Raw genomic sequence first — 22877 nt, forward strand, 5'->3', positions numbered from 1 at the left:
GGTGGAGTAGAGAGAGAGCTAACTCCTCACTCCTTCTTCTTTTAAATCCCTCAGTACCATGCCCATGACCACCATTGATTCACCAATGGATTAATCTCTTTACTTGGGCATGATCCTCACAATCTAATCAGTTCCTCAAGGTCCCACTTTTCAATTACCATAATAGGATTTCCCACCCTATAACACTGATATAGTGGGGATTAAGTTTGGGGGGGACATTCAATCCAGCACACCTATGTTGATGTATGGGCATCTGGCAAAGCAATTGCTTCTTCTAATGCTCTGGAGTAGCTTTTGAGGGTGAGAGACTCCCTCCTGTAGATATGCTCTACAGTGACAGTTGTGTGAGGTATTTTAGGTTTGTTCCAGGTAGATGTAGTAGTGTAGTTTCTGTATAAATATTTTGACTGTATTCAATGTAAGACTTGTCTGTGTGTGCCTCTGTGGCCTGGGCAATGGGGTGCTCAGCAGTTCCTTGCTGAAGTGAGTGACACTGGGCTGTGTGGCTGGGGTCATTGTTGTGGTCTCAAGCTCTTGTGAGAAGTACTGGTGTACCTGCTGCTCCTCAGCTAAAGTGGGTGACTCTGGTTGGGCTGGCTGAAACCCTGGCTATCATGCTGTGTCCCTGACAGATGCACTGAGGTGCTATTAAGCTCCTCAGATTAAAAGAAGTGCCCCTGGATGAGTTTTCTGGGAATTGAGATTAGGATCTTGGGCTTTGAGGGAGAAAATGAGGTGCTCAGCAGCTCCTCAGGTACACTGGGAAATTCACTGCACTCACTGGGTCTTCAGGCTGGGCCCTGTACTCTCAAAGTTGGAGCTGGGGCTCTCAGTAGCTCCACAGCTAATGTGGGAGACACTGAGTGAAGTTGCTGGAGAGCTGGGTGGGATCCTATGCCCACAAGAGAGATGCAGAGGTACTTTGCAGCTTCACTGTCGAACTGGGTCAACCTGGGTAAGATCACTAGATTCATGGGTGGGGCCCTGCATCCTCAAGAGGGAAAGAGGGTTTCTCTGCAGTACCACTGTTGGAGTGGGACACTCTGGGAGAGGTGGTAGCAGTTTTGGGTGGGTTGCTTTGTCCCCAAGAAGGATGCTGGGGCCTTCTGTAGCTGATCAGCTGGAGTGGCCACTCTGGGCAAGGCTGCTATGGTCATGGGTGAGACCCTGTGCTCTCAAGGGAGATATCTCTTTTCTCTGCAGCTCCTCAGTCAGAGTGGTCCACTCTGAGTAAAGTTGCTGTGGTTGTGGGTGAGATGCTGCACCCCCTAGAGTGATAGTAGTGTTCTATGCAGCTCTTTTGCTGAAGTGGGCCTCTCTGTGCAAGGCCACTGCAGTTCATGTGCAGGCCCCTGTAACCCCAAGAGAGGCACTGGGTCACTGTGAAGCTCCTCACTTAGGGAAGGCTGCCCCATGCAAGGTTGCTGGGGCTGTGGGTGGGCTGTTGTGCCCCCGGGAGAGTTGCTGGGTCCCTCCGTAGCCCCTGTACTGGGGCAGGCAGTCGTGGTAGGATTCACTGGTGCTGCAAGTGGGGATCTTTGTCCTTGTTAGAGACATATGGGGCCTCCACAGCCTTCCCAACTATCATAGTCTTTTCCTTTAAGCTGGGTGTGTGCCAGAAGACAAAGCACACTTTGCTTGTAAGAGCAGCATGTGATGATGGGATTGGTTCTCTGCTGTTGCCAAGTTTTTATAGTAGGGCCCGTGAATGTTTGTCTCTCTTGCTAAATGATTGTGGTCCTGTGTGAATTCCACAATGGAAAATGAGCATGCGTCTGCTTAGAGGATGTGGCTGAGGTGAGGATGCACTCTCCTTGGGACACCCCTACGATCTTGGCTTAATGAGAGGAAGTGTAAGAAAAGCCTCAAATGAATCCCCTAATATAACTAATGTATGCAGCATTCTTAGGATGAGGGGTATTTGATGAGGGTTATGTTATCATAGCAACCTGCTACAGAGGGTGTCCCTTTAAGATATGAGAACCCCAGTCCATGTCCAAGTCAAATGAAACAAACTTGAACTGGTCACAGGAAATCCAGTGAAGGGCTCAATTTTAACTTCATTATTTTACTTACAGTATAGACATTTTTCCTAGAGGAGTCACATCAGCACCAAATGAACATGTTGCAAAACAGCACAACCATATGTATGCTCAGAGCATGCCCAATTACGAGTACTGTACCCCATGATGAGAATTCCGTTGTAAGGTCCCTTAGGCAACCCCCTTTCCTTCTCTGTCCTAACTGAGAAACACAGAGGGCCTTGACCGCCTTGTGACCTCGCTGGCAGTATATTTCCCCCTGCAGGTTTGAACCCAAGTCAGGGCCTTGAACCTTCCCAGGCACTGATCAACTTGTTTAGGTTGTTTCCTGAAACACCAAAAGACCAAACATGTCACTAAACCAGTAGAAACTAGCCCCAACCCTGCACCAAATTCTTTAAACTCTCATATAAACTCCATAACCCAACCTCCTCAATTAGGCCATACTTGGTAGAGCATCTCTTGTCTCTGTCCAGCGTGAGGAAGCTGAAGCCCTCTCTGTATGTAGGTTCCCCTAATAAATGCTTTGGACTGATTACCCTAATGTTTAGAGCTTCTTTCTTTGGAATCCCAACTGGCCCCATTTGGGGATTGTTCGGGGCAGTCCCTTGTGAGAACTCCCATGCTGCAACTTTTGGGGAAACTGTAGCCATGGATTCAGCCAGATGGAGCACAGGTAAATATATTTTTGCTCTTTTGAAAACATCTCAGAACAACACCATTCCCCTACTTTGTGTACATTTATATTATAATTCTTCTCTTTATTTATAATGTCGCTTTTTACATCTACCTGGAGAGAGCACATGCTTGTATTGCCCAGTAAAGAATTATTTGTGCCCCTTTCTTTCCCCCTTTCGTTTGTTTCTAAGTACCTGTTGTTAAAATGGTTGCTAAGAATTTTGATTCTAAGGCACTTACAAGTTAGATCTTCAAGGCTCTGATTACATTCTATTTGTTTAAATCAAGACCAAAGATATATAAGTCAAGTTTTAATCAAAAAAGTATTTTTCCCCTCCAAATAGTTAGTAACTTCTTCCTAATTAGTTTGACTATCAACCTCTTTTGACAGCGTACTGGCATGTGTTATTCATTGTAGAAAACTTTAGAAGGCAAGACCACACCCAGAAACTGCTAGATTACTATAAAATGCTGAAGCTGCTGCACTCCTCACAAGACTATATTTATAATTTTTCAGCCAAAACTAATATGCGCAACGGAAACCTACCTTGGGTCAACATATTTTTTGGTAGACAGTTTCTAAAGATTTTGTAATAAATCAAAGTAATTTCTATATATTAACCCCTCTCCCCTCTCCCCCGTTCTCACCTCTAACAACCACAGTTCTGTTCTCTTTTATTTGAATGTTCAATGTATTATTGTGATTCTTTCTTTCTTTATTTCAGCTCCCACTAATAGGTGAAGACATGGTATTTCTCTTTCTGTGTTTGTCTTATTTTACTTAATATAATTTTCCCTAAGTTCATCCATGTTGCTGTAAATGGCAGAATGAAATGTACTTTTAAGAAAAACGCACTCTGTGAGATTAATTTTAGAAGATCTGTCTTTAAAAACCTAGACTGTGGGTAAATTATGATCTGTAGAGAAGTTTTGCTTATTTCTTCTACCTCATGCCACCACCCTGCCTTAATATGTGTGGCACATGAAAGAAGTAGAGACACGTTAAAAAAAAATAGTGTATATGACTCTAGAAAACATCATCCACTTCTGGGAAAGGCATTCTCTCTTTTTTTCTTCTTCCAGGCAGCTTGAGCATGAAAAAAAATGTTCTTTGTTGGTATGTGTCAGACGAGAGGTGAAGATTGACGGAGGGATTTGTGCTGAGCACTCTCTGGCATTCAGTTTCGTCTGTGGCCAGAGCAGAAAAGGGGTCAGGACTGGGTCTGACGGTGTCCTAGAGCTTATTCGTACAGACACTGTAGTTCTGAGGCTGCTTAAAGTATTGAGAAACCTAATATTTAAGAAAAGGAAGGTGGTCAACACTGGGAGACGAGAATTTTCGGTTTCAAAACCAGCCTGTGAGAATGGCAATGGGCATACACAGGTACGTTCTTGGATGTTTTAGACTCCCAAGAGGGCCTGGGGCCTCTGTTGTAGCAATGACATCCTTCTCTCCGTGAAAGGCCCACATTACATGCCACCAGTTTGCTGACATTTGACAACCACAAGTGAGGAAGGAAGGAAGAAGAAAGGAACAAAAATTAACAGACACCATGGCATACTTACTGAATAAAATGGAGCCTCCCTTCATACTGGGAACATATAAGCACTATGAAACTGACCTTTGATTAACACTTATGAGAGGACATTCTGCTGTAACCATCGTATCTTATCTGCAGTTGTTGCAATCACTTCATAGTATGACTGTGGTGTCAATTAATCACTTTTAGCACAAAACTCCATTAAAGGAGTCTCGGGCCTGCCCATGGCTCACATGGGAGACTGATGGGTGGTGCTGATTACAACAAAGCCATGGGCTTGGATCTCTATATAGGGATGGCCAGTTAGCAAACTTGGGAGAGCATGGTGCTGACACCACCAAGTCAAGGGTTAAGATCCCCTTAGCAGTCATCTTTCAAAAATAAAATAAATAAAAAACAAAGGAGTCTCATATTACTAAAGATTATTCAAAACAAAGGTTCAACTGAGAAGCACTTAATGCTTTCAAAAAGTGGGCTTGGCTTCTTTATTCCCCCAAACTTATTATTATAATTATTATTTTCTATTTTGGTAGTTTCATGTAGAGGATATTGACTAAGATGTTATTAATGAGATAGAAATAAAACACATGTAGTTTAGAGGACAAAAGTCCTTACTGTAGAAGGCCAAAGCCTAAACCAAAGTCCTGTAATTTAGTAGGCCAAAGCTTCTAGTTTAGGCGGCCAAAGCCCAACCCTTTAGGAAAACATGTAGAAATGCTAAGATCAAGAAAGACCTGAATACTTTCACAGGACTAAAGCCTTTGATGTAGAAAAGAGAATTGAAACACAGTGAAAAGTGATTGCTCTGGGGGCAGTTGCCCTTGGTGCAGCTAAACCCAAATGATGGGAAGGATCTTCAAGGATATTCTGCTAGTTAGTGTTAGGGGGAAATTCTGTATCTTGCCCTAAGCTGTTTCTTTGAGTTTCTTGGGGAGTTAGGCACTTTGGTGTTTATCTCATTGTTTCTTTTTGTATGTCACATAGCTTAGTTTCATGACTCCTTTTGATGGTAAATTGCTTCAACTATTTTAATTTACACCTGCTTTAACGAACATTGTCACATAGCCAATTTGTTTATGTTTTCACTATGATTGATTAACCACTTGTTTTTCTTCTGTAACTTTCCTGTCTTTATAATAAAAACTGAGCAAAAACTGACTTGGGGCTGTGCCTAGGCTCTCCTCACTTGAAGGAGTTTTCCCTTGGTGCAGTCCCTTCGTGTTTCTCATTATTCTGAATACATGGGCTCTGAGTAATCTTTTGTCTAAATCACTCTGCGGGAGGTGATAGTTTCGCACAAATAAGATAAAATGAACAAAGCCAAGGTACAACTGCTTTTTTCCAATTGTATTAAATTCTGGAATCATTTTTTTTTTTTTTTGACTGGTAAGGGGATCACAACCCTCAGCACAGTGTTGTCTGCACCACACTCAGCCAGTGAGCACACCAGCCATCCCTATATAGGATCCAAATCTGTGGCCTTAGCGCTAGCAGCGCCGCACTCTCCTGAGTGAGCCATGGGGCTGGCCCAAGAATCATCTCTTTACTCTTTTTTGAGCAACACTAAACCAAAAGTCCCCTTTTTGGTGTGAAATCAGCAGGAAGCAGTGTTCTCTTGAGGATGGTGAAGGGGACAAAATACATTCGAAGGACCGTTAGTCTGCTTATGAGCTGGGGAACGTACAATATACCTCTTGGCCTGGGGGAGGGGAGAAAAGGAAGAGCATATTTCTGGTCTTGATGGAGTCTCCTCTTGTATTTCTTTTGAGGCAGCTGGACCTTTGGGTCAGAATGGCTTCTATGCTCCAACATCCTCCCCGAAAAGGTTGGACAGTTAACAGAATTTGGAGTATATTGCATGAATGTTTGGCTGCCTTCTCATAAAACCCTGTCAGTAGCCTCTTAGGAAGTTTCTCTTAGAGTCTAGGGTGTGAACTGAACTTGTCAGCATGAATGGGACTCAGCCTCGTCTGGAAACCTAGTTCTCTCACTACAGACTGGCCTCGTCCCTTCTTGCTCATATTAGTGCTCCTGAAGGATGGAGATGGGGATGGCATGATGGAGAAGAATGTATGGGTCAGTGCAAACTTGTCATGGCACTTGGGAAACTACTGTGATGTGAGGGCCTATTAATGGTGACTCAGGGATGTCACCTCCCCTTTATTCTGTTTCAAAGTTTTCCTTAAAAATGTCCACCTAAAGCCCACTAACCTCAATTGGCACACAGAAGCAAATGTATTGAGAATTCACCTCTTTATTGATAATAGAAGTGTGGAGGAGGTAAGGGTAGCATGGCAGCCCAGTATCAGCAGCACCAGAAGAACCCATTTCAAATCTGGCTCCTGAAGAAGGATAAATTCTAGGGCCCATCCAACACTATGATGACCAGATGTTCCAGGGGAAGACTTGGTGTTGCATTTCTGCTGTCCTCTGATTTCTCCTACACTTGGCCCTCTTATTCTTAAACCAAACCTACAATGAGAGGGAAAAAACGATTGGTTTAGTATATTGAACAGTTAATGTCATAACAGAAAAAACACAACATGCAACTTTATATGCCACTGAGATTTTAAAATGCATCGTGAGAAGATATTTCCTTTTTTAAAAACATTAATTTTTTTCATTGTACATGATTATGGGATACAGCTTGTTGCTTCAGTGCATGCGTATATGGTATAATGATCTAATCAGACTAGTTAGCATATCTTTTATTTAAACGTTTATCATTTCTTCATGGTTATAACATTCAAGATCCTTTTTTGTGGCTATCTTGAAATATACAGTATTATTAGTTTATTGTCACTCTAGAGCACAAGAACTTCTCTTATTTTTTATTTTTTTTATTTTTATTGAATCAAAATTGTTTGTACATATTTTGGGGGTTCAACATTGAGATATGTTGATCAAATCAATATTACTAGCATATATATTGTTACAAATCATAATTATTCTTTATGCCCTTGTCCAATATCACCCCACCCCTTCTCTCTTCCCCCTCCCCCCTCTAATTACCCTAGATTTCTTCTCTCCTTCTGGAAGAATAATGGTTACTCTGGTGATTTGTTGCCTAGATGATCTGTACAATGCTGAAAGGTGTGATGAAGTCCCCCAATATTATCATAGAGCAGATGCTTCTTCTGTCACTCTGAAATAGGCTTTGGGAAGAGAGACATCCTCCTCTTTTCTTGATCTCTGCTGGTGACTTATCCTTGTGAAAATGCCCTCCAGTGGCTGGTGGACCATGTGTGTGGTGGTTGTGTCTTCCAGCTGCTTTCGTGGCAGCCATGGTTATTGTGGTGGCTGTGGTGGGCCACACACATGGAGGTGATGTTTTTGGTATACTCCTTCAGTGCTGGTGGTGTGCCTGGTTGTGGGAGGGAGGTCCAGTCCCCTTCTCCAAGCCTCGGGTCCCTGGGTGAGCCCTGAGGCACTGGTGTGGTGCCTGGTTATGGGAGGGCTGGTCTGGTCCCCAGCTTCATGCCTTGGATCCCCAGGCAGGCCCCAAGGTACTGATGCAGCACTTCATTTTGTGAGGGGAGTCCGGTCCCAAGCTCCATGCCTTGTTTCCTTGGGCAGACCCCGAGGTGCTGGCATGGTGTGCCTGGCCGTGGGAGGGGGTTCTGGTCCCCTTCTCCACGACTTGCGTCCCCAGGCAGGCCCTGAGGACCTGGTGCAGTGTGCCTGGTTGTGCGAAGGGGGGTCCATTCCTGGGCTTCAGGCCTCAGGTTCCTGGGCAGGCCCCTAGGTGCCTGGTGGTGTGAGTAGTTGTGGGCGTGGTTCCTGTCCTCAGCTCCATGCGTTATGTCCCCCGGTGGGCCCCAAGGCACTGGTGGTGTGCCTGGGACAGAACTAATTTTTTGACCTCTGCTTACTTCTAAGATGGGGGAACATCCTGTGGGAACCAGTATTTGAGCTGTCTGGTTAGGCGCAATTGTTGCGTTGCTACTGTTTTCCTAGGGAAGGCTTTTTGTGCAGCTCAGGGTTTAATGGTTGACCTTATAGGTCTTTCTGGCTTTCCAGAGACTGGGTGCACCTGGCTTGTTTAGAAACTCTGATCTGGGCCTGAATTTTTTCAACAGACTGCACCCCATGCAATTCTGCATTCCTGACCAGTCTCCTCTGAGTGGTCCTGTGCCGATTGGGGGTGGATCAGCTGTCCTTGCTGTGTTCCAGTGTTTTCCCAGTGGGCCCGTCTCCCCCATTCTTGTGCTCCAAGCACTGCCTCAGGGATGGGCCCTGTGCCACTGCCTTGCATTGACTCACTGGCCTCTGAATGGCTCCATGGCTCCACTTTTTGAGCTGTTTTGGCTCCTCGCTCCTGCATGGGTTCCTCAGCAGCCCTATTCGTGGTCTTGCTGTCCTGGGGTCCACCAAGACCCTCTTATCCCCTGCCACCTCCAAGTAACTCCATCTGAAGGGCACAGCTGTGGCTTCTGCCAGCTCTTTCTCCAAGTGCTCATCAGCTCCAGCATTAAAGTGGCCATGGCCCGAAATGCTCAGAGCAGATTTTTCTTTTTCTCCCACCTTCATCATGGTTTCTCCCACCTTCATCAACTCCGTAGGTCTCTGTTCCTCTCCACCTGAGCTCCAGTGGCCCCAACTTGGCTGATGTTACATTTTTATAATTGTAAATTGGTTGATTTCTGGGAGAAAGTGATGCTGGGGACCATCTATTCTGCCATCATGACCAGAACCCACACCAGAAATTATTGTTCCTACCCATGTGTACCTTTTTACTTTCTACCAGGCTACCTGTTGCTTTGCCTCCCATGGATTTGTCGCCCTTTTCCCCCTGGTGATGGAGCCACCAAAGATTACTCAAAGCACATCTCTTTTGAGCAGTGAGAAGCCCCAGAAAGGGATTAATATCCCAGGACCCTCAAGCATGAGGCATCCTTCCATTTGGAAAATAAACCGTGAATTGGGGTTTGCGTCCTGCATTTATTCTCCAGACCAGGAACTTACAGGAAGAGACATAGGTGGGGTTTTGCTAAGTACACTTTAACAAGTTTAACAATAGAAGCTGGAAGCTGGTAGCATTCAGTAAGTCAAGCAAGGAGACGTTCTGTAATGCAATTTGCAACAAAGGCTTGATTTAGCAAACATTCCTTTTCCCTCCAGCAGCTTTTTAGGAACTTTACATATCAATTAGTAACTTGTCTGTCTTTGAACCAGCAGCCTTGCTGTGTTACAATTCTTATCTTGCAACAGAGACTCAATAGCCTGGGGAAAATTTCCCATCCCTTGCAAGGTCAATATATGAAACTGCAAGGCTTTGGAAAACCAGACCCTGTGAGGTACATTTGCTTTATAGTATATTCCACAGCTACCAACATTTCCCTGCCCCTACCCCCCTTGTCCCATTCCCACCTCTGGTAACCACTATGCTACTCTCTATTTCTCTCTTTTGTGACCTATCTTTTACATTTACTTTTTGAGAAGCAATTTCCTTATTGCTAAAACACCTTAGGAAATTTAACACCGTACCTTCTTCATCAGCTCCCGTTTAGTGAGCACCAGCTATTTGCCAGGCTCTGGAATACACATTAATTTGTCTCTCTCGTCCCAATTTTAATATTCTTTAATGGTTTCTTCCAGGTATTGGATGGAGGTCTAGCTTACGAGTTGTTCCCGGTCCTTGCTATTAATTCAATGCCACGCATTAGGATAAAGAAAGGTCTGTATTCTGACAGCTGATTGCCAGTTATCCACCTGCCTCTTGCCACTCCTCTCTAGGGATAGTGTCACCTTGTTTGTGGGGGTAGTTGGGCAGGGTAAAAAGTGGGCCCCATTAGAATTTATGCTGAAGTGAATGGCTTCCTGTTTGAAAAACCCATGATGAGTGTGAAGTAAATAATCAATAGGAAGGAGCACATTGGACTTTCAGACATGTTTTCTTCAAGTATGTCTAAAGGACCATTCGTCCTCAGAAACTACTTGAGAATTAAAAAGGTGGTCTGGCTAGGGAGGCCTGGACACTGCCATAGTATTTTAGCCTGTAGTGTTAAAGCAAAGTTGAGACCAACTGTACCCAAATTAAAACTCTTGGAAATCTTTGCCCAACCGAGAGATTAGGGAAAATAGGCCTACTCCTGTCACCAATGTCAATTCTGCATTCTCCAACTTGCTGCACCCTCCAAACAATCCTGGGCTCAGGACAAGGTCAGCTTACTCTGTTGTAGCTGCATTTCCAGGATCCTGGCCTAGGGCTGCTGTCACCCAGCATGGCAGGGTGCGCTAGGCCCTGTTACTCAACCAAGAGATCCAAATCCCATCCATTGTTCTTAAGGCAAGAAAGTGGAACCAGCATTTTAGGAAGATGGTCAATAGCAATGAGAGGGAAGGGTCAGAAAACGGCTCCTCCCTAAATATCTGCCAACTATTAAAATGCAAACAGACAAATATAAAATAACCTTTCAGCTGGACATCACTATCCTTTCAGTGTCCTAGTTAATAGAGTTACACTGTATTTAATGCTTTTGGAAGTTCCCAAACTGCAAATTGGGACACAAAGGGCCTTCTCTCCCTGCCTGACACCTTGTTGTTTGTCCCCCGTCTAAGGTTTTGCAGTCTTTCTGCTGAGTAAATAATAGTCTAAAGAAGGCTAATGTAATAGACATCATTTTAGGGGGAATCGAATGTACTGTTGGTCTAATTTCCATAAACATAACCAAAGCACACAGTGGGCTAGGTGTCTTATAGGCTAATATTAGGTCTTTTTTCCAGGTACTGGTTTCATAAGAAAGTTCGATTATATTTGCAAAAGAAAGGGGGAAAACCGTGTATTAAGTTTCTTGGGGAAATTCGTTCTGTAAAGTTTGGAAGTAGATGAGAACATTCAGTCTTTTCCCTTATTTGTTTCTTGTGGCTCATATTCCCTTCAGAACACCATTGCGAGAACACCGTGTAAACCCAGGGAGGAGCAAAAGTGACTCGCCCAAATGTTAGTTTTTCTTTTCCTCTGAGTTTGCCTTTCCAGCCTGAGAAAATGCTCCCAACTTCCTGTCATCTCCCATCTGAGCCAGGCCTGACTATGAGCCCTGCCTGTGGCATTAGCATGCCAACAGTAGTGGCCTGCTTTGTTTGGCCACCCCATCACTCATTTCCATCACTGAACTCACATATGCACTCTGTAGCAAAACTGATAATAGACTCATCCTGCTTTCTCTTTTTTCTTTGCATTCTTTTTCTGGCAAATGTCACTTTGATACAACTTATATTTTGGGGGGGGGTGTCGAGTAGTCACCATTTGATCCATGACCTACAAATTAGTCACCACTGCCTTCAGGAGTGAAAAGTATTTGAAATTAACACAGGCACAAATCTATCCTGAAATGAGGGCCACCTCCAAACAAATTCTGTAAACCCCACCTCTTCAAAAAAGTACCACCAAAAAGAAAAACGAAATCCTTAGATGCTAGAAATTCCTCAAGAGTATACCCACTTAGGTGCTTAGTATAAGTTTCATAATGTCGAATTTGTATAACATCTACAAGAACTATTTTGATTGTCTATAATTTTTCTCTAACTTTTTAACCCTTTTTAGGTCACCTAAAATTCATTCAGTATTACTCTTTTTGTTTGTTTCATTCTTTATGCAAATTTCCAAAGCTGGCAAACCTTCCTCCTATTTCAACCATAATGTAACTATTTTAGCAATGTTTTCGAGTTGACACATCAAAGTATTCCAGAAAATTAAAATTTAAGGCTGCCACTCTCCATATCACCTCACCAAAACTTAAAAGGAAGATCGGGTACGTGGACTTTTGAGCTATCTTTCCACATTAATCTCAGCTTAACTAAACATACATTACTACTCATATACTCATTTAGTATGCTCTGTGTGTGGATTACTCCCTCATCCCAATATTTATCAATTCACTCATTTAGCTAAGTGCTTATGCCTGGCTTTAAGTAATTCAGTACAATCGAACCTTCTTCTGACCCTGCCCTTCCCCGCATTAATATGAATACTTCCAAGGTCAGACTCCACACAGAAGTGCTCCCTAAAGGATACCAGTTTTAGCAGGAGTTGAACTTTATTTAATACAATTGTATATATTGTATGTTATAATATATATAATATGATTGTAGGTGTACACTTTTGTGGTATAATTATATAATTGTAGGTGTACCCCTACAATTTTATTCATATAATAGGGAAGAAGTTTGTTGTTGTTTTTTTCCTGAGCAAATCATGTTCCCTCTGGTAAAGGGAAAGAACCATAACCTGGAGTTACTTATCCCGTTTTCCACTGACAGAGACTCCAAAGCTCAAAACTTATTTGCCAATGTAAAAAAGACAATAAAAACCACCCCAACTTACGAATGTCTAGGACAAAGATGTCCAAACCCTGAAGCAGATTTTAAAATGGCTGTTGTGCCAAAAGGTTTTTTCAGTGTTACTGACCTTCACTCTGGTTTCAGTGTCACCTATGCGTCTTGCAAGCTCCCTTCTGTGGAGAGAAAACCCACAAATGTTTAGCAGGCAGAGTTGTGGATGAAATGAAATGTAGTATGTACATTTTGTGCTTGTTTTCAAATTTACCTTCTCCTCTCTCAACTCCCCCAAATATACTGTTTTGTAATTCCCAGCTCCAGGCTTCCTTTACAAATGGTTTGTCCTCATCACAAAATTTAAGGTGGTGTTACCAACTCAGTAGCAAAAAATTATTTTAATGCACTATTTAAAAAATAAAAATCAATGCAAAATCTATGATGAACAAATTATCAAAATGTTAAATAAAGAAAGGACCTAGTACTGCAGTTGGATGATGGTATCTCATTATCTTTACCTTCATTCCAATAAAATTTTATTTACAAAATCAGGCCACCAGCACAAGCAATTAAAAGAAAAAATAGATAAATCAGACTATATCAAAATTAAAAACTTCTGTGTATCAAAAGACACAATCAACAGAATAAAAAGGCAATCCACAGGAGAAATATCTGATAAGGGATTAATATCCAGAATATAGAAATACCTCCTACAACTCAATAACAACAATGACAAATACCAGATTTAAAAATGGGCTAAGGACTTAAAGACCCCTTTGTCCAAAGAAGATATACAAATGGCCACTAAACACATGACAAAATATTCAGCATCACTAATCATCAGGGAAATGGAAATCAAAACTACAATGAGATAGCACCTCACACTATTAGGATGGTTACTGTTCAAAAACCAGAAAATAAAAAGTGTTGGTAAAGATGAGGAGAAATTGGAACCCCCACAGACTGTTAGTGGGAAAATGGCACAGCTGCTATAGAAAAGAGTATGATCATTCCTCAGAAAGTTAAACGGGCCGCCCTGTGGCTCACTCGGGAGAGTGCGGCCCTGGTAGTGCCGAGGCTGTGGGTTTGGATCCTATATAGGGATGGCCGGTGTGCTCACTGGTTGAGCGTGGTGTGGACCAGCAACTGTGCAGAGGGTTGCGATCCCTTTACTGGTCAAAAACAAACAAACAAACAAACAGACAAACAAAAAACAAAAAACAGAATTATCCCACGATTCAGCAATTCCATTTCTGGGTATATATCGAAAAGAATTGAAAACATGGACTTGAGATATTCATACACTCATATTCATAGCAGCATTATTTACAACAGCTAAGAGGTTGAAGCAACACTAACTCACAGATGCATGATAAAGACAAAATGTGGTACATACATATAATGGAATATTATTCAGCCTTAAAAAGGAAGGAATTCTAATTCGTGCTACAACATTGATTAACCTGGAGAATATTAGGCTAAGTGAATTAAGCCAGTCACAAAAAGACAAATACTGTATGATTCCACTTATCTGAGGTACCTAAAGAGGTCAAAATCATAGAGCCAGAAAGTAGGATGGTAGTTGCCAGGGGCTGGAGGTAGGGGGAAAAGGGGCATTTAAAGGGTATAGAGTTTTAGTTTGGCAAGATGAAAAGAGTTCTGGAGATCTACTGCACAACAATATGAATATAGGTAACACTACTGAACTCTACACTTAAAAAGTGGTTTAGATAGTAAATTTTATGTTTATGTGTATTTTACCACAACTAAAAAAAGCAAAAACAGGGCCAGCCTCGTGGCTCACGCAGGAGAGTGCGGCGCTGGTAGCACCGAGGCCGGGGGTTCAGATCCTATATGGGGATGGCCGGTGCGCACCGGCCGAGCGTGGTGCGGGGCACACCGTGCCGAGGGTTGCGATCCCCTTACCGGTGAAAAAACAACAACAAAAAAGCAAAACCAAAAATGGCCACTGCCCTTTTGAAAATATTTACTGCATGAAATATAATACTGTATTATAATTTATTATGTTTAAATGTAAATATAATATTTAGTATTTTCATTAGTACTATATTTATATTAAATATTCATATGTATAATATAAATATAGTGCTGCATGAAAATATTTACCTTGATGACCAGAAGGCATTCTCCACCACCCCACCCCCGCCCTAGCACAAAGGCAGGCGAGGACCCCCAGTGGCTTGTGTCTCAGGAGGGGATGGAGGGAGCCAGGAGAGAGAAAAAGGCGCCAGGAAACGAATTCAAACTCCGTGGAGAACCGGCCGCCTCCTGGAGCAAGCTACTTACCTTGTGAGCATATCAAGGTATGGAGTGTCTCTGAAAACACTTTCCAGCTCCTGCAGCTGGAACGGCGTAAACCTATTGGTCTGGGATCGTGGCTGCCTATTCTGGTGCTGTGGACCCTGGGCAGCCATGTGGGCCTGTTCCTCCCGCTGCAGCTCTATGGGCTCTTGATCAACGTTGCTACCCTCGTGGTTCACGTCGCCTTCATGGTTCTCGTTGCCCTCCAGACCTGAAGCTCCTTCGCCAATGAGGCCTTCTGCTTCTGGTGCCGTATCCCTATCAAGGTTAGACCTTACTTCCACCTCATACACACCCAGGCCGTGGTAGCTGTGGCCTGAGTCGATCCTACGCTCCATGGCTGGAATGCTGTGCGCCTCTACAAACTGTGCCAGTCGAGGCTAGAGCTGCGGCAAGAAGGTGGAGCTAGTTTTTGTTCTGGCGCTTGGTATTGGTTACAGGGGTTCTAGGTTCTGTTTAGACGATGGCTGTTGGCTTTCTTTCTACCACCAGTTGATGTGGGCGGGACTTGCTTAGGTGTGCAAGCAGCCAGAGTGGGTCGAAAAATAGGGGTCGTGTGGAGAAGAGAGGTGCTAATTGGGGACGTATGAGCATGTGAAAAGGGAGTCCCAACTGGCAGCCCAGCTGACTACTCCCTACTCGGGTGGAGTGCCGACCCTGAGGAAGGGCCTGTGCTGGACTGCAAGCTAATTTGGGCCAGAGGGGAGGCGAGTGGAAGAAATCGAGACCTCCCATTGGCAACATTCTTGTGTAACAGTTTGCAGAATGTCTCATGCCCAACCCTCCTTTATTTTGCAGTCTGCACACGGCATGGGCTAGTAATCAAACTGAAATGATTGGCTAGGGGGCTTGCTCAGAGGTCCTGCAAGGGCATTGAAAGCAGAGCCCGGTATGCGCCCTGGGGCGCCTGGAGCGGGTTGTTGGGGCTGGGTTTGCAGAGCATTCCACGTGGTAAGACATACTTAGCAACAAACCTGACGTACCTCTTGAGAAAGTCGAAATACTCTAGATTTTTGGTAATAAGTCCACCTCAGAGTCCAAGTGCCAAACACTGCCGAATGCTTAGCACATCCAAGAATGCTTACACTGCTTGGGGTCTTTCCGTGATAGTGTCGTAGTGAAGATAACTGAGTTAATATTCGGAAAGTATTTCGAAGAATACCTGGTCCATAGTAAGCACTATCCAGGCATTAAAGAAATAAATATGAAGGGAGAACTTTATGCCCAGGTGCATTCAAAGATTTATCGTCTTGGGCCGGCTCCGTGCCTCACTCGGGAGAGTGTGGCGCTGGTAGCACCGAGGCTGCGGGTTCTGATCCGACATAGGGATGGCCGGTGTGCTCACTGACTGAGTGTGCTGCAGACCACACCGTGCTGAGGGTTGCGATCCCCTACCGGTCACAAAAAAAGAAAAAGATTTATCGTCTGGGGCTGGCTGATTAACCCATTTGGTTACAGCGTAGCCTTATAACACTAAGGTTAGGGGTTCAGATCCCCCTATCAGGCAGTTGCCAGAACAAACAAACAAACAAACAAACAAACAAACAACCTGTGGGGAAAATTGGATGATTTAGTCTGGCTCCTTTTGCTCAGGTCTGGTTGGGGGTCAAGCAGCACATTTCTTGTAAACAAGTTGTGTGTGGGTAGAGATAGTGCACATGAGCACCAATGTGTATTCTTAGCTTTGTTGCCATTGTGTGTTCTTCAGTTTGTGAAGCAGAAGCTGGCCAGCAGAGCTCACGTTTAGAAATAGAGCATATTTATTCTGCTGGCAGCTGCTCAGTTTTTCTTTGGACTTTGCCAGTAGCAGTTGAGTTTCTGAGTTTCTCTTTGTACTGCTTAGCTCCTAGACATGTGTGTGCTGAATAAGGACTATTCCTTCTTCAACCAAGGCTGCAAGGACCTTTTTGCCAGTTACCTAGCTCATAGACCTGCGTGTGAAGGGTTTGTGAATAGGCTTGAGGAGTCTGTGAGCTCCAGACCCAGCCCTAGCTCTACACAAACAAACAAAAACCCCAAAGATTTATTTCTCTGAACAACAAATATTTTAGTGAGCTGTGGTGGGTTGTGTTAATAGGATCTCATATAGAAAATGCAATAGGAGAAAATTCCTATAAGCTCGATAAGTTTATTTTGAGTATAGAGTGATAGAATCGTTGAATTGCAGGCTGCCCTGGATGATTACTAAGAATTTTCTTGTGCAAATGTTTCATCTTGAAAATGCGGACACCGATGTCCAGAAAAATAAGGGATTGGTCCAATGTTCACAGAGTTAGTTGCTGACTAGTCCAGGCCTTATGATTTTCAGAAAGCTTGTCTTTCATTAAACACAATGATGGAGGCCTTTAAACAAGTTGGAAGAATCTCTGGGTATAAATAAGCACTGGCCTGAATTTGCTGGTCTGAGAATGAATATCTTTGGCTAGGCGAGAGAGACCTGTACTCATGGTGAAATGGAGTGCTATTAGGACAAGCAAATGAGGCTTCAAGCACAGGATTGGCCCCAGTGAAAAAAAAATTAGGGAGATGGTATGAGAGTCCCAGTAAGGGCATACTTGCCAAAAAGTTCCATTCAAGATTTGCGGTATCTATGGATATGCAGGTCACTGAACTTGAGGACCCTTCTGCACCACAGGGACTCATAACTGCACAGCCTCGCCCACCCTAACCCCAGAACGTTCAATCACAAAGAAAAACTCTAGAGAGTCTGTCATGAAGAAGGGCAAGGAGACCTTTTCTGAGGATGAACAACTCATGGATCTTTTTTTTTTCCCTGAAGATTGAGAGTGTGTTCTGAAGCGGTGATGTAGTCTTTCTGTATGTATTTAGAAATTGGTTATTTGGCTTTTTAAACCATTTTGGCAGCATATGTAAAGAGGCAGACCCTTTGAAAATTTGTAGCCTGCCAATAGAAGTAGCTATAGTCTCCATGGTGACACTGAGCATAGAAAGACCTTGCACTTTTTATGCAGTATTTAAATGAATCAAGTGAGGAAACTTTGGCCTGATGCTGGGTTTGGTAAATACAGTTTGATTGGAACCAGGACCACGATCAGGGTGAGGAGCATAAAGCAAGGTCATGCCAGTGGAGGGTCAGATTCTGCTTTTATTTAGATTCTCGATAATTTGTTCCTAATAGTTAATTTTGATTTTTCAAAATAGTGCAAAAATTATTTATCTATAATCCTGAGTTTTTTTGCACCTCCTTAAATTTAGTGCGGAGGGAAAACCATCCCTAAAGGAAGCCTCAATCTGGATATTTTAGAATACAGTACTGGGGGAGAGGTATTGGAGGACAGGTATTTAAAAGCAAGCTTGAAATGAACATGGTGCGTTTCTTTTCATCCACAACTGCAAATACTAAACATTTGCAGTTTTCTCCCCACTGAACGGAGCTTGGCAGACACGGGAGAGTTACTCAAACAAGTGTGCAGGTCACTATACCTGAAAAAAAGTTATTTGGCAGGGCAGCCATTCTCAATCCTGCTTCAGGACTTGGACATATCTTGGACTTTGTCCTAGATATTCCTAAGTTGCTGTATTTTTGTTGCCTTTTCCATGTTTGGGAAATAAGTTTGAACTTCTATATCTTTGTGAATGGAAAATGCCATAGGGAAACCCCAGCTTATAGAAATTTCTGGTTATCAGAGGGTACATGATTTAAAAATAAACAAAGAAAATAGAATCGAATGCTGCCCGACCCACTGAGAGGTGAGCCCAGTAGACCCATGTGGCGCTGGCGACCCCTCCCCTCTCTTAGGACCCAGAGGGAAGTGCCAGCCTTCAGTGCCTGATCCACTGAGGTGAGCCAGCTGGAGCTGATTCTACAACCACAGATTCTGGAACAGGACCCAAGGTGGTTTAACATAACCCATAACCACCACTACACCTACTGTCAACAAAGATATTTCACCACCACAGTAGCAGCCAAGGCCACTCCACAGCCTAACTCAGTTTAAAAGAAGCAAAACCTCTACCAAATGACCAAACATCAACAAAAAAATACTAGAAGTACAAATACCCAAGAAGAAATGATACCACCGAAAGAATACAGTAATGCTCTAGTCAGACTCCATGGAACAGGGAATCCTTGAAATGTCTGAAAAAGAATTTTGAGCAATGGTCTTAAGAAAACTTGAAGAAATAATGGAAGACTCAATTAGAGAACATAATGAAACATGGAAAAATATCCAGAATACAAAGGAGGAAATCTACGAAGAGATTAATACCTTAAAAAAGAGTGTAACAGAATTTCTAGAAATGAAAGATTCACTCAATGAAATAAAAAACACAACTGAGAGCTTGAGCAGCAGGCTAGAGCAACCAGAAGAAAGAATTTCAGATCTTGAAGATGGTCTTTTTTTTTTTTTTTTTTTTTTTTTGTCTTTTTTTGTGACTGGCGTACCGAGCTCAGCCAGTGAGCGCACCGGCCATCCTTATATAGGATCCGAACCCGGGGCGGGGGGGGGGGGGGGGGGGGGGGCACTGCTGCGCTCCCAGCGCTTCACTCTCCCGAGTGCGCCACGGGGTCGGCCCGAAGATGGTCTTTTTGAAATAAGTCAGGCAGACAAAAAACAGGAATAAGGAATTAAAAATAACGAGGAAAATCTAAGAGAGCAGACAACCTCAAGTGCTCTAACGTCCGAAATGTCGGTATTCCAGAAGGTGAGGAGAAAGGGAAAGGTATTGAAAATCTGTTCAAGGAAATAGTAACAGAAAACTTCCCAGGTGTAGGGTGAGATACAGACCTTCAAATCCAGGAAGCCCCAAATTCCCCATATAGATTCAATCCAAAAAGATCCTCCCCAAGACACAGTATAGTTAAATTTGCAAAGCTCAAAGACAAAGAGTGAATTCTAAAAGCAACAAGAGAAAAGCATCATGTCTCTTATGGGGTACCACCAACAGACTAACAGCAGACTTCTCAACCAAAACCCTACAGGCCAGAAGAAAGTGGAATGATATATTCAAAATACTAAAAGAAAAAAATTGCCAGCCAAGAATTCTTTACCCAGCAAGGCTCTCCTTCAGAAATGAAGGAGAAATAGTATATTTCCCAGACAAACAAAGGTTGTGGAAGATCACCACCACCCAACCAGCCCTGCAAGAAATCCTCAAGGGAGTCATTCAGCTGGAATCTGAATAATGGTGACCACTATCACAAATACACAAGAAAGAGCAAAACCCACCATTAAAACAAAAATGCCAGCAAGAAGAGAAAGAAGCAAAATCATCCCACCTTAAATCTCCAACTAACATTGAAGAGGAGAAATAAAAGGGAAATAATGATCAAAAGATATTTAAACCATCTAAACAAGAAGCAATTAAATGACAGGAATTAAGCAACACTTGTCAATAACTACTAAATGTATATGTACTAAACTCCCCAGTCAAAAGACACAGGCTGACTGATTGGATTAAAAAGGACAAACCCAAGTATATGCTGTCTTCAAGAGACCCTCCTCACCTATAGAGACACACACAGACTAAAAGTGAAGGGATGGAAAAAGATATACCATGCAAATGGAAAACAAAAACGAGCAAGAGTAGCTATTCTTATATCAGACAAAATAGACTCCCCCCCATCAGTATCATATCTGTTCACTTGTCAAAATCAAGGAATTGTCATTGTTGTTGTGTCTTCTTCCCCCTACCCACCCTACTGTTCTTTTGTATATTTACTTATTTATTTTTATTAGTTCCCACAAATAAGTGAGAACATGTGGTATTTCTCTTTCTGTCCCTGGCTTATTTCACTTAATATAATTTTCTCTGAGTCCATCCATGTTGCTGCGAGTGGTAGTATTTCATTCTTTTTTATAGCAGAGCGGTATTCCATTGTGTAGTTATACCACATATTATTTATCCACTCATCTGATGATAGACATTTGGGCTAGTTCCAACTCTTAGCTATTGTAAATAGTGCTGCAATAAACATTGGAGTACAGGTATCCTTTTGACATGATGATTTCCATTCCTCTGCATATATTTCCAGCAGTGGAGGAGCTGGGTCATATGGTAGATCTATCTGTAATTGTTTAAGGAATCTCCATACCATTTTCCATAAAGGCTGTACCATTTTGCAATCCTACCAACAGTGTATGAGGGTTCCTTTTTCTCCACAACCTTAAGAACAGGAACTAGACAAGGATGCCCACTCTCACTACTCCTATTCAACATAGTGTTGGAAGTACTAGCTAGAGCAATCAGGGAACAGAAGCAAATAAAGGGCATCCAGATTGGAAAGGATGAATTCAGACTGTCCCTGTTTGCAGATATGATCCTATATATTGAACAGCCTAAAGCCGCTAAAAATAAAACCTCTTAGAGTTGATAAATGATTTCAGCCAAGTTGCAGGATACAAAATCAACACACAAAAATCAGTAGCATTTCTATACTCCAACAGTGAACATGCAGAAAAAGAAATCAAGAAAGCCAGCCCATTTAATTTTTTCTTAAATACTAACTTTTTGAAATGACCTAGCATTATGTAATACATTATATAAACGCACACAAAACACAAGCTGAATTGACTGTATTGTTGAAACAGCCACTCTGAAATATGTCCTGTGGCTGGTGGTCCTTTGCTTCAGGATCACATGGTCCTTTCCTGTTAGGCGAGGTCTTTTGTTCAGCTTAGATTTGAGTCTCACATGGCACTGGAAGTAGGCAGGGACCCGGTTGCCCCACTGGTTTATTTCCACTGATGCTCACACCCCTACCCATAGACAAGAGTGCACTCTAGGTGTGGGAAAGGCTTTGCTGACATATCTGAAACCGTTTCACTAGAGGGGATCCAAAGCTGAGCCAATCTTGGAAACTGTTCCTTCGCCACAAATATTGGTTTAAAAAAAAAAAGCTTTAGCTCTTATTGAGTAGGTAACCTCCACTGTCCCATTTTTTGTCAGAAATGTAATTTGGATAAAAATATAAAGTGGATGGGAACCAATGAGTTTTGTATTACTGATTCATGGCTAAAATTTTGGAATGAAAGCTATAAGGTCTCTATTTACGTCTATCTCTATGTTTATGCATGAATGTATGTTATGTGTATGTGATCTTTTTTTACCTCCCAGTAGTATTAACTAATTAATTTATAAAATCCCTTAAAGGAGTTCTATTCAAATTGGCTGAGAGATAAATGAGCACTAATACAAATTAAAAATACCTTTAAACTCCCAGAATTATAGAAACAAAGCCAAATGCTTTTCAAGTTCCAGTGACTTGAGTAAATCTTTGGTAAATAAGATTAGTTTAATATTCTTGGCTTAATAAAAACAGCTATGTTTTCCAAATTGTCACTTATAAGTATAATACTTAGGTTTACTAGTCAAATAAGCTAATATTATATCTATTGGATGTTTAAGATTACAAAAATTATAAATTCAGCTAAGAACAAATCTACAAGTAAAGATGCAGTAAAAATGAATTGCCTGATTTCCATTACCTCACGTGTATGAAGCAAAACAGGAAAGCAAGAAAACCATGGATTTTTAGGGTTTTGCTTTTGTGATGCTTGCTTAACATGCACGTGCTATAGAAATGGTTAATGGATAAATAACTTCAAATGATAGCTAGCTTTGTTTAGTATTACGTCCGCCTAAAATAAAAATCTAGATCATATCGATGTAAGACAAACTACTTAAAAACTAATTACTGAACCTAAGTTTTAAGTTTACATACTTTTGGTGTTTTCTTTTTATATGGTATAAAAATCTACATATATTTGGGCCTGTTAATAAAGATTAGGAAGCATATGCCTCTAAAAATTGTGAAACTGTGTATTCATAAATTTTCTAGTCTGCTGCTATAAAATGCTGGTTTATGACAGTGCTATAGACTGAATATTTGTGTCCCTCTAAAATTCATATGTTGGTATCCTAACACCTAATATGATGGTATAAGGATGTGGAGCCTTTGGTAAGTGATTATGTCATGAGGGCAGAGCCCTCATAAATGGGGAGTACTGACCTTAAACATTCCCTGAAGTTTCTGTTCTATAAATACATGTAATGC

At 42.3% G+C, this 22877-nt stretch overlaps 1 protein-coding gene across 1 annotated transcript; it reads right to left on the reverse strand.

Annotated features, from left to right (window-relative positions):
• Nucleotides 1-6637: 6637 nt before the first annotated feature.
• On the reverse strand, nt 6638-15198 carry LOC134368414 (rhox homeobox family member 1-like). The gene is made up of 3 exons (XM_063084905.1): nt 14846-15198; nt 12672-12717; nt 6638-6733 (listed from the first exon to the last, which is right to left on the reverse strand). The coding sequence occupies exons 1-3, from the start codon at nt 15196-15198 to the stop codon at nt 6638-6640; spliced, it is 495 nt and encodes a 164-aa protein (XP_062940975.1).
• Nucleotides 15199-22877: the final 7679 nt, after the last annotated feature.

This window comes from Cynocephalus volans, chromosome X, assembly GCF_027409185.1.
Source record: "Cynocephalus volans isolate mCynVol1 chromosome X, mCynVol1.pri, whole genome shotgun sequence".
In the NCBI taxonomy this organism is placed as follows: domain Eukaryota; kingdom Metazoa; phylum Chordata; class Mammalia; order Dermoptera; family Cynocephalidae; genus Cynocephalus; species Cynocephalus volans.